The sequence below is a fragment of the Patiria miniata genome, unplaced genomic scaffold, assembly GCF_015706575.1.
Source record: "Patiria miniata isolate m_02_andy unplaced genomic scaffold, ASM1570657v1 HiC_scaffold_29, whole genome shotgun sequence".
Taxonomy (NCBI): domain Eukaryota; kingdom Metazoa; phylum Echinodermata; class Asteroidea; order Valvatida; family Asterinidae; genus Patiria; species Patiria miniata.
Window position 1 is genome coordinate 14401002 of NW_024037068.1, and position 11784 is coordinate 14412785.

The 11784-nt window shown below is 39.8% G+C and overlaps 1 protein-coding gene across 1 annotated transcript in view; it reads right to left on the reverse strand.

Moving 5' to 3' along the window:
• The window catches only part of LOC119735549 (double-strand break repair protein MRE11-like), a 35882-nt gene extending 24447 nt beyond the window's left edge, over nucleotides 1–11435 (reverse strand). The window contains exons 1-6 of the mRNA XM_038209284.1: nucleotides 11246–11435; nucleotides 8441–8536; nucleotides 3783–3826; nucleotides 2907–3007; nucleotides 1379–1539; nucleotides 533–620 (exon numbers count right to left, since the gene is read on the reverse strand). Of these exons, the coding sequence (XP_038065212.1) occupies nucleotides 533–620; nucleotides 1379–1539; nucleotides 2907–3007; nucleotides 3783–3826; nucleotides 8441–8484 (438 nt within the window). The 5' untranslated portion in view covers nucleotides 8485–8536; nucleotides 11246–11435. The remainder of the gene's footprint in view (nucleotides 1–532; nucleotides 621–1378; nucleotides 1540–2906; nucleotides 3008–3782; nucleotides 3827–8440; nucleotides 8537–11245) is intronic.
• Between the last annotated feature and the right edge of the window lie 349 nt (nucleotides 11436–11784).

An 11784-nucleotide genomic window follows, 5' to 3' on the forward strand; every position in this document is an offset into this window, starting at 1 on the left:
TGAGTGATTTGAATGATTCTTGTACTAAACGAAAACTTATGAATTGGGCTTTCATATCCTAGATTTTGAAAGTGCTACATGCAGAACTTCACTAAAACAAATAGTCCCGACATTTGGGTTTCGCCTTTTTTTGACTCACCCTGTATTTACTACAACATGAAGATGCTTCAAAAAAATATCAGTTGAATTCTCAATGTTCAGACCCAATTATAGCATTTTTCCTACATGTATAGAGTACCGAAGTGAATACATCACACGCACAAAATGTGTGTAAAAGTCATTAGCGCGTGATTCAGCCCATGAACCAACAGGCGCGCATACTCCATTCGTTTGCACTACACTTTCTGGTTCAAAATGACGCCACACTTCGGTACTCTATTGAGGTGTAGAATTTTTTTCTGAATTGACAGTCACAACATGAGGGGTTATTTTCACAATTGACACATTTAATACATTTTTCGAAAACTGTATACATTGAATGTCCCTATGTGTTTGGGCAAGGGAGACTTTTATAAAACACTATATTATTTACCCCTGCTGGATCGTCATGGTTACCATGGATGGAGAAAACCGGTATTTCAACGTTGATGTTTGGGTCCTCGTAGTTGACAACGGGAAACCTGCCAACGGAGAAATGAAATTATCAGGCCACTGGTATTTCCTGCGTTTCAATTGTTTGTCAAATGCCACACTTTTGTTGAAAGCCATTATCGCGCATGACTTGGGAGCTTCCATGAGGAAAATTTGTCACATATCAGCCACTGCAACATGTTCTATATATTGATTTAACCCTAAGTGCCCTGAATCATTCAAAATCCGCTTTGCCAAAGTGGATGAATTGGGAGGATTGAGGTTACATGGCAAAAGTGCGTTACTGATTTCATAGGATGCACTTTGTCAAGGTCATGGGCTGGACCTTATGTTGTTTATGCTCAGCCATGCATAAATATAGGCCTGGATTATGCTTAAAATCCTCCGTACTGCTCCAGGATGTCACTGGCTAAGCCTCAACCTATTGACAGTCATAGCCGGAGGATTTTACAGGATTCAGGCTGTGGTCATACCTCTCCACGGACCATATTCCAGAAATAATGGAGGAATTTGCAGGATTGAGGCTATATATGCTACTTTTCCATGAGGCCAATTGGAGGATTTTGCAGGATTGAGGCTACATCCCAGCTAAAGGTCTAGGGAGTAGGGTTAATAAGCTCTTTGTCTATTTTCCACAGGCGCAGGTGCATGTGGCAAGGCTTGCACTTGTTTAACTTGATCAGTGCAGTTTGCAATTAAATATTCGATCAAGTCCAAGTTTGAATAATTTAATATTAATTTAATAACAAGATGCACGGTCCCATTTACGGAATGGAAAAAGTCTTACGGGTTGGCAGCAAAATTCAAGCTCTGGTCACTCAGGAACTGAATCTGCACCGGTCGGTCCCCCATGCAGTATTTGCGGATCAGCGCCATCACACCATGAAGGGCCTTCCTGGAGGGTTTGTTCTCATGGAAGAGGTCGCCTCCCAGCAGGATCATGTCAACCTGTGTCAAAGGTCAAAGGTTAACAATTTAAACATGCTTAACCCTCCTGCTATGTAGAAGTCACAGACCGCCAAAATTTCCATCTACTTCCCCTGCTATACTTTTAACAAAGGATAGTCACCAACAGTCAGATCATATGTCAAGCAAGCACTGTGCCAAGTCAAGCTCAGCCAACAGACGAAACAGGCAAAGTGTGGTCATCACTCACCCGGAGTCAAAGCATAACCTTTTACGCCTTTCCGTCCAATACGTTTTGTACGCGTTCAAGGGGCACATACATGTATGTTCGTGTCTCTTCATTAAAACGCAAAATGCACTAATTGAGATGCCTGCCCCTTGCATCATTAATGTAATTGAGAAATTAATGACGTTTTGCTTACGGAAGCATGTCAAAATGGTTAAGTACGATGTTTTAAAGTGAAATAGTGAAAAAACTTGAAATCGAAAAAATTTACACATGTGTGGCTCTTTGTGAAAACGGTGACGATGTAAAACATCCAATGTTAACCCTAATGTCCTAGACCTTTTTTTTTTTTGGTAATAGTGCACCCCCAATCCTTTGAAAAACTCCAGCTGCCTCTATGTAACATTGGATACATCCTCAATCCTCCAAAATCTTAAATGTCCTCTTGTAAAATGCCCCAGCAATCACTGTTAAGATGCTGAGGCAGTGCTGATGATATCCAGAAGCAGTGCGGTTGATTTGAAATATTATATCGGCCTAAATTTAAGCACGGCTAAGCATAAACAACACAGGGTACAGCCTAAACCTTGTCACAATGCATCTCCTAAACCAAGTGCATTTTTGCTTAGCTTCAATCCTTCAAAATCCTCTCCCTGTGTAAAGAGGATTTTTGAAGGTTTTCAAAAAGTTTAAACAGTTTAGACAATTGTTCTGTTATTAATAAAGGAATTAGCTTTTTACTTATACTTTTCAAAATATACACGAACCAGTCCTTCTGATTTGAAAATCACAGGTGGGTGGAAAACGCACACATGGATTTTTCTAGGTGTGTGATTTTTCTAGGTGTGTGATTTTTCTAGGCATGTGATTTTCAAGGTGTGTGATTCTGTGGTCCAAGCGGGGACTGAACAATCTGGTATTGTTTTTCAAAATATTCATCTTGGTTTACAATAAAGCCATATTCTCTTCACCGACGTACTTTATTTTTCACAAATTATGAAGTATTTATTATGCCATAAATGTATGCCGAGGTGTGCGGTACTGGTGGATTCAGGCGTGCGATTATTCGCACTTCTCAGGAAGCATTTAAGCGTGTGATGGCGTGGGAGTGTGATCGCACGCCTCAAAACAGAAGGACTGACAAACCACCTACGTTAAAAAATTAAGATGTTGGTTGGGGTACCTTGTTCTTCTTGGCTTGCTGTAAGATCTCCTCAAACGTGTTCAGCGAGTCGCTGTGCCTGATCCCGTCTTTCTCTGCGTAACCCACATGACAATCCGTCGCTGTTTCCAAGATTGAAGGAAGAAAAACGTGGGGAAAGTATTAACAGCCAAAAAAACCTGAAGGAAGCACAAATTACAGAGCTGACATTGTCTCCATGTACTGGGTCCAATTTCACGGTGCTGACCAGTTAACAGAAAAGTTGTGCTGAGGCCAAAAAAAACAAATAGTTCTGCTTTCGGTTTCCCTACGTACCCTATTCTGACAACCCTAACTTTTTTATGGAAAAAATTAGAAAAAAAAACACCCAAAACCATCAATTTCTAAGTTTTACCATTGACTACACGCAGACGCCTCCATATGATTGTTCACACACACAAAAATTGGCCAAAAAAAAATTAAAATTCCCTACTACCTACCCTATTTTAGAATGCCATGTAATCGGAAGCAGAACTTTTTTTGGCCTAACCTTAAGCACTATTTCACGGCGAAGACGTGGTAACAGTCGCGCGTGCATGGAGATTTCTATTGTTACCTCACTAGGTTAAAAGCAAATTTTTCCTCCGAAGTAAGCATGCCTTTTGCTGTGCTTATGCTTACGGTCTCCATGACATAGACAGAGGCTCTGTAAGCAGAAAATCACGTGCTCAGCAACTCCATGAAATTGGGCTCAGATCCAGCAAATATGGCTGTGCATCGGGACCGGGGACCAGAATACCCAACTGTTAACGTCAGGAACCGTTTAATCCTTTTAACATTCATGAATCAAAGGTATTCTGAATATAAAAGGCAGAGTTAGAGCCTATTAAGCAACTTAAAAATAACGTACAAACTCACCGACCATAATCTTGAGTGTATTGTCATCATCTTCATCATCATCCCTAAAATGAGGGGGAAAAAATTTATCCATTAGTTTAAAAATCCAAATTTGTTATAGAGATCTCTTTGCATCAGACAGTGAATGCATGCGGCTCATTTCGCAGCGAGACCTTCCACTGACATACTTTACCTGTGCCGTATTGAAGAGGTGGTGGACTGATTGCTAGTCTATTTTCTTATTTTTGCCTGTACAGGGTTGTCCAAAAAACGTTGACACTTTTTTAGATGCACATTTTGCGAAATTGGGGAGACTTGTTGAAGCTGTTTTAAAATTTTCATGAATTGCAGTTTCTTGGCTGTATATGGTAAAAATGGCACTGAAAATAAGGCCTAAATTAAGAAATGGCGGCCATTTACAGAAAAATAGTCAAAAACCAGTTTGTCCACACACAAGTCTATGAAACATGGTCGAAACAATAGCACTGCGTGTGCAAAAAATTACAATTTAACGATGAACATATCTCATACAAGCGTGTGAACAAACTAGCGGGTGACCATTTTCCTGCAAATGGCCACCATTTCTTGACTCCCTAGGCCTTTTTGCTAGGATGTAGCCTCAATCCTGCAAAATCCTCCAATTCGCCTCATGGAAAAATGACATGCCTCTATCCTGCAAATTCCTCCATTATTTCTTGAATATGGTCCGTGGAGGGGTGACCACTGCCTGAATCCTGCAAAATCACGCTGCGATGAATCAGCCAGTTGAGTTCTTCTCTGGAATCCTGATGCCCCTCGTCATAAAGGTCGTCTCAACAACATGACCATGAATAAATCCATCGCGCTGGAAACTGGTCTGAGCGGTCCACCTCTTTCCAACACTATGCTTGACAGGGACAGTTGGGCCCAACTCATCAAGTCATCGTGAATGTGAATGAATGAAGGAGAAGTAGTGACTGTCAATATCTTGAGGCTTGGCCAGTGACATCCTGGAGCGGTACGGAGGATTTCAAGTATAATCCAGACCTATATTTATGGGCAATTCTTTGGTAACGGAATTACGGAATTTTGTCACTTTGTCAAGGATTATTCTTTCCCAAGAAAATATGTTCTATGCTAGGCAACTAATCTAAACATGGAAAGGGAGCCAAGACCCAATAGAATTGATTGACCACTAAAAAAAAAAAATCCCACAAGATTACCCTTTAAGGGGCGGAGCTTAATATCGGTAACGGAATTACGGACGGAGGACAAGCATATTTGAGTTCTTGCATAAATTAATAAAACTCTCTGAAGTTTTGAAATTTTAAAATTGGACACTACCTGTTATTTGTAGAGTTCAGGGGTGTTGTTAACTACAATGCAGAACAAAGTTGAAAAAATAATCACTCTTTTCATAATTTGCATTTTAATCACGGTAACGGAATTACGCCTGGGCGGTAACGGAATTACGCCATAGGTTTACATGTAATAGGTAAATGCAATACTTTTACATTGAATTCAACATAAACTCATCACAATACAAATTTTAGAAGTTTATAAAATGCCACAAGGGGAAAGCTAAGTGAAAATTAGCAGATCAAAATGTAAATGTAGGCCTAAACATGTCTGGGCTTCATTTTTTAGGTCAAAGGTCAAGGTCAAATGAAAGCAATATGTATATGTTTTTTTTTTTTACCGAAAATCTAATTTTACTATGAACAATTGTATTATCGTATTTCACTAGTTTATCGTGGAAAATACAATAAAACTGCACTGGTTGGCATCTCTGAGCAAGGGAGCCAAGTAGAAGTACAAGTACAGTCTGGTACTCAACTTATACTTGTTGTGGAATACATTTTCTGTGGGTACCAGACAACGGCTTTGGCAACACATATTTAAAGGGAATGTACATCATTGGCTTTTGCTGTGATTTTAAGTAATGAACTATTTGAGGGGTTAGTATAATAGATCAAATATTGTTACACTGACATGTTTGAAGTTTTGCTTTCAAAAATGCTGGAAAAACCAAGAAAAACAAAACTGTTCAAGTAGTCTGGTTCCCTGACTCCACTAAAGGTAAAATGGATCAATTTATAGATGCCAGAAAATTCGGAGGATAAGGGAACCAGACTAGCTGGCCTGCACCCGTTCATGAACATGTAACAAATAGCAAACAAAATTTGGACTGGAAAGAGTGTAAAGTTGGAGCAGTAGTTGAAAAATAGTTAGGTTTTTCCAACGGTGGTCGGCTGACCACCGTTGGAAATGAATACAAAAATATCATTTTCTTGAAAATTACTTCACACCAGGTGCCATAATTTTACAGGATGCTTTAGACTGTCATTTACCAACATCCTAGTAAGGTATTTTGTAAAAACTTGGTAGTTTTATTTTCTGATGTTTGAAAATGTTGTATATATTCCCTTTAAGCATCCAAACAACTATTAGCATTTTTTAAATAGTTAAAAAGAAAACGTAAAAGTAAAAAATATCAATCGAACACCTGATTATTTTTAATTATATAATAGCAAATTAAAGAGGGAAATGATTTAACAAGTAATTTAGTATTTAAAGTTATTGTCCAAGGTTACAAGCAAATCTCCTATTTAATAATATGTCATGTACATAATCTGGAGGAAATGTGCATACTTTGTGCATGCGTAATTCCGTTACCGTAATTCCGTTACCGTTTCGTAATTCCGTTACCACTTGGAAAAATGCCAAGAAATTACTATTTTAAAGATTTTATTTTTCATTTATGTTTATAGTAGGGTCTTTTCTCAACATACATGATTTGAAGAAAAAAAACAAGAAAATTTGTGAAATAAGTAACTTTTGCCATTTTTTCGGTAACGGAATTACGTGCTAATTTTGACATTTTTAAATGAAGGCCTACACTATATATACATATATATTTATATTTTTAGAATTTTTTTTAATGACCCTGAGTAATGTTAGTAACTTGTAACATCATAAAATAAATCAAATCTTTTCCCTATAATTCAGAAAGTAATACATACACTAAATTTTATTTTTTTACCAAATCTGAACGTTTTTAATCATAAATTGCAAAAATCACTGTTTTTACCAGAAATATGTATTGTTTTCAATTTCGTTTTTTGAACCGAATTCCACATTTAATTGAGGTCTGGAAAAAGTACAAAAAAGGTTTAATATGTAAATATTTATTTTTGACATTTTTTGCTCTCCCATGGAGAATTGCCCTTATGCATGGTTGAGCACAAACAACACAAGGTCTGGCCCAAGACCTTGACAAAGTGCATCCTATGGAATCAGTAACGCACTATTGCCATGTAACCTCAATCCTTCAAATTCCTCCACTTTGGCAAAGAGGATTTTGAAGGATTCAGGGCAGTTTTCAATGCCATTTTCACCATACACCACCAAGATCTTGTCAGTTAAAGGGAAAATACAACATTCGCAAACATCAAAAAATAAAACTACCAAATCATTTGGAAATACCTTGCTGGACTGTTAGTGAATGACAGTGTAAAGCATCCTGTAAAATCATGGCACCTGGTATACTGTCATTTTCAAGAAAAGTGGTATTTTTGTATCAATTTCCAACGCTGATCGGCCGATCAGCGTTGGAAACAACTGGCTTTTTTTTCAAATACTGGCCCCAATTGACCATCGCACTTGTTTGCAATCGATTACAAACCTATGAACGGGTACGAGCCAGCTAGACTGGTTCCCTGACCTTACAATTCCCCAATGTATGTAAACTGATCTGTTTCTTCTTATATGGAGTCAGGGAACCAGACTACAGGAAAATGATCGTTTTTCTTGGTTTTTATAGCATTTTCGAACCCAAAACCTCAAAAAAGTCAGTGTCACTATATTTGCTATATATTTCCAACCCCCCAATTCCATCCATTTCTGAAAATTACAGCAAAAGCAAATGATGTATATTCCCTTTAAGGAATATCTTAAGACAAGTTCAAGATATCTCCCCAATTTTGAGAAATGTGCGTCTGAAAACAATATTTTTGGACAACCCTGTATTTAGGATACAGACAGACATTATGCTGTACTAGATATCCCAAAATGTTTACACTGTTTCTGAACACTTGGTTTGTTTAGAAATTCTAGACTTGTGCTGTACTGTAGGAGAAAAAAATTGAGTCTTTGTTTTATGTGACAATTTATTTTCTTCTATTGATTGCATTTTCACATTTTGGGACTCTCAACAGACTTGTTACGTCCCAACTACAGCGTTGTCCCAATTAACGATAGGAGAAATCCCAACTACAGTTCAGACTTCTAAAACTGTAATTTTGGGCAATTCACAATGCATTACGCCACCAAGAGTTTGCCTCGGAGAGTTCATTTTTCCCAGTGCATTGTGGGAGGTGATTAACAAATTTGCAGCGCGGGACATTTGAAATTGTTCGTTTTTCCCGTCAGTACTGCCGTAAGCATATGATTCGAGTACATGTTTGCCCTTTTCTTTTCTTTGTATCAATATGGTGTTTTTTGTAAGGCAGCAGAACACTGTGCCCCAATCTATAACAAATTAGCTCAAGTTGTCTACTGACACTCATTCAAATGGGCAGTGTTTTTTCGACCGGAAACTTGAAAAATGGACTCTCCATGGCAAACTCTTGGTGGTGCACAGCATTGTGAATCAAGGGGAGATGGAAACTTTCCAGATAATTTCAGTGACTTGTATTTACCTCGGCAGTGAACTGCCCGCCTTGTCTGAGAAGGAATATGACATCACGGAAATGGGCGTCGACTCAAAACAACTGAGCTAAACCAGTTGGCAGAACCTGGAAATGAAACACATTTTGCAACAGTTAGCATCTAGTAAAATCCTCTTTGAAAGTTTTACAATCCTTTTTGAAAATGTATAGCACTCCGCACTAATGCTAAAAATGGAAGTTGAACGTCACGCAAGTACCCGGATCTCAGATAAGCATGACGTGCAGGGAGTACCATGGCATACCAAATATAGCAGCTGAAATTTTGTTTGCAAAACTCCTTGTTTCTTCACTCTCCATAGACCTTGTACACAACTGCTGAAGAACATTGTAGCGTCAGATTCATCGAGTGATATAGAGCACTAACTCCTCATTCTTGCGCGCGGAGACGCTTTGAAGCCGTCCTGGGCGTAGTCATTTTGAATTCATGTGCGTGTTTGTAGAACATAATGAAATTAGATGGATTGAATTTTGAAAGTTTATTCTACATGCAATGCGCGAGTAGCACATACGCAAACAACTTAAGCGTGTCATGACAGTTAAAAAAACCTCACAACAAAAAGCATCTGCAGCGAATACGCGCACACGTTGCGCTGTTTGCATAGAGCAAAATGACACGCTCATTTGCTGATCATGCATTTCGGTTTTGGGTGTATTGGCTTCAATAACGCACCGGTATGGAATACAAACGCAGATATGCAAATAGACATACAAAATACATACAAAATTGCCAGTTCTCCATAGGCTTGTGTTTAAACATGGATGCACCCATCAGGCATTACTTTGTACATCGAGTTAGCGCTCTAGTAATTTAATATAGCTCTATGGTCAGGTAGCAACATTTTTTCCAACGACTGTTTCATGTCCCGATAGGCCCTATGTGTCCCGCTCTGTAAGACACTGGCTTTTGGTGCGGGGCACGTATCACATCTTTTCATGACACGGTGCGGTATAAGATTACGCCTGCAACATGCATAGCGTGCAAGCACGTTCGACGACTGTACCGCGCGAGCGGCCCAATGTTGCCAGGATCATGACCAATTAAAAAAGAATAACAGGAAGTTGCAAACGATGTATTATTTTTTATACAGTGCTGTGATTGGCATGCCATGCAAAAGTCATTGGTGCATCCCCAGATCTGCATGCCGAGTTTGTTTATCAACAGCAGCCAAGCAGGTCACGGTCGTGTCCCTGCACTTTGTGTACATTTTTGTACATGTATGTATGGCGATCGTGTAGGGCCCGGTTCAAAAATCCACTGCTGGACCTACCAAACTAGATGGCGACATTCTCATTAAACAGGTATGTCATAGATAGAGGGCAGGGTTTTGATTTTTTTGAGGGAAATTTGGGCGGCGAAAACACGCGACCCGAAAATAAAGATGGCGATCACCACGCGATGTACCGTGAGCACGCACAGCGCGCTGAATCGCAAGGTACAAACCGCGCAGGAAAATCGTGATTTCTACCCCAAGAATCTATTCAAAAATGCAAAACGGGTGTCATTAGAATTGAGAAAAGTCTGCTTTTGATTTTCAGGCGCGGATCCAGAGGGGGGGGGGGTTTGGGGGGTCAAACCCCACCCCCCCCCAACCCCAACCCCTCCCCCGGCTCTGTCCCAAAAAATAAAAATGGAAAAATTCTGCCAACCGGACACCACTTACCTGCCGCCAAACATCCAAATTTTCACCTTACCTTGTGATTTCAACCAAGAGGAATCCAGGAATGAGTGGACATGCGAAAAAAAATTGGTAAAAATGTGTTTTTGGAGCACATTTTGCATGCACATGTAGTGCAGATCCGAGTTGAAGCAGCCGGTCAAAACTGATTGAAGTGTCTGGAACAGCGGTACGTTATACGCATGACATCGATAACCATGACGTCGCATGAGACGTCGCATGAGCCGGCCAATGATAGTGCAATACGTCATTATGAATATTTATTTTCTCATGAATATTTAGTTTATTTCAATGGATACTTCAAATACGTCCAAAGATTGATCATTGCAACAGCGATCGTGCGCGGCCTAGCGGTTAAGAGACTCGTGTATCAAGCAAGCGTCCGAGGTTCGAATCTCGATGAAGTGAGTGACTGATTGATAAATAGAAATTAAGGAAAGGAGGGGGTGAGAGTAGAGGAGGGAAAGTGGAGGGAATAACCATAAAAGAGGTAACTTTTGGCGCTAGAAAATTAATTGAAAAAAGTGGTGTCCGGTTGGCAGAATTTTTCCAAATTATACTGGTCTAATGTCCGCCTGTTCAAAATACCGGTACGGTACACCATTCTGTAATGAGTGTTAATAATCGTCGAATTTGAACAGTGCCCCCTATTGAAATTGGTGCACCCCCCCCCCCCCCCCCCCCCCCCCCCCCCCCCGCCCCAGTTTTTGATTTTACGGAGGCCAAGTGTCCAGAGAAAACTAGGCTGTGTATAGCTTGAGTAAATCCAGCTGACATGTTCCATATTCATTTACATGTGAATGAATATGGAACATGTCAGCTGGAGTTACTCAAGCTACATTTTGTAGGCTGTGTACATTTTCAGATTTTTGGGCTGATGAAAAAAAAAAACCTGCGAAAATTCCTGGATCCGCCTCTGATTGTAAGGGTGATTTTTGAGCAATACAAAACATTTTTGACTCGAATTTGATCAAAACAAAACTACACTTCACGATCGCCCAAGTGAGGGCCAGATATAGGAATCGGTCCCAAGTCAACCCGGTCCCAGATCTACTGGGTCCCAAGCGCAGCATGCCAAGTCAACTGGGTCTCAACTTACAGTATCCGCCACTCGGTCCCAACTCGGTGTCAACTCGGTCCCAAGTTAACCTATCTTAGCTAGTTGGTTAAAATTGTCTCCCTTGTGATAACATCGTACGTCAATTCACGATCTTAGAAATAAAAAGACTGAAAATCGCAAACTTTTTTTCGCTGGCGGGATCTGACGATCGCACATTGCCGCGGACAGTAACTCGTGTCGAATGAGACGAGTTCCAACGTTGGTGGCGCCGTACCAGGATAGGCAAGGGGGATCCCCGAAAATCAGGAAAACATTATGGACGCAACCCTGTATTATCATGCCCATAGACACCAATGATAAATGCCCGCTCTTCATAATTCTTTTAAAAATACTCAGAACTCTGACAGGTGATCAGGATCTACTTAAAATTAATGATCAACATGTCATATTTCATTTTCTTTTCAGTTTTTGGTGGGTTGATCATTGACTTTTTGAGATATTCTCTCCCAAAGAAGAACACCCATATTAGACGATACAATTGATGTTTCCCAAACTCAGTGGAAAAGTAACAAGATAAA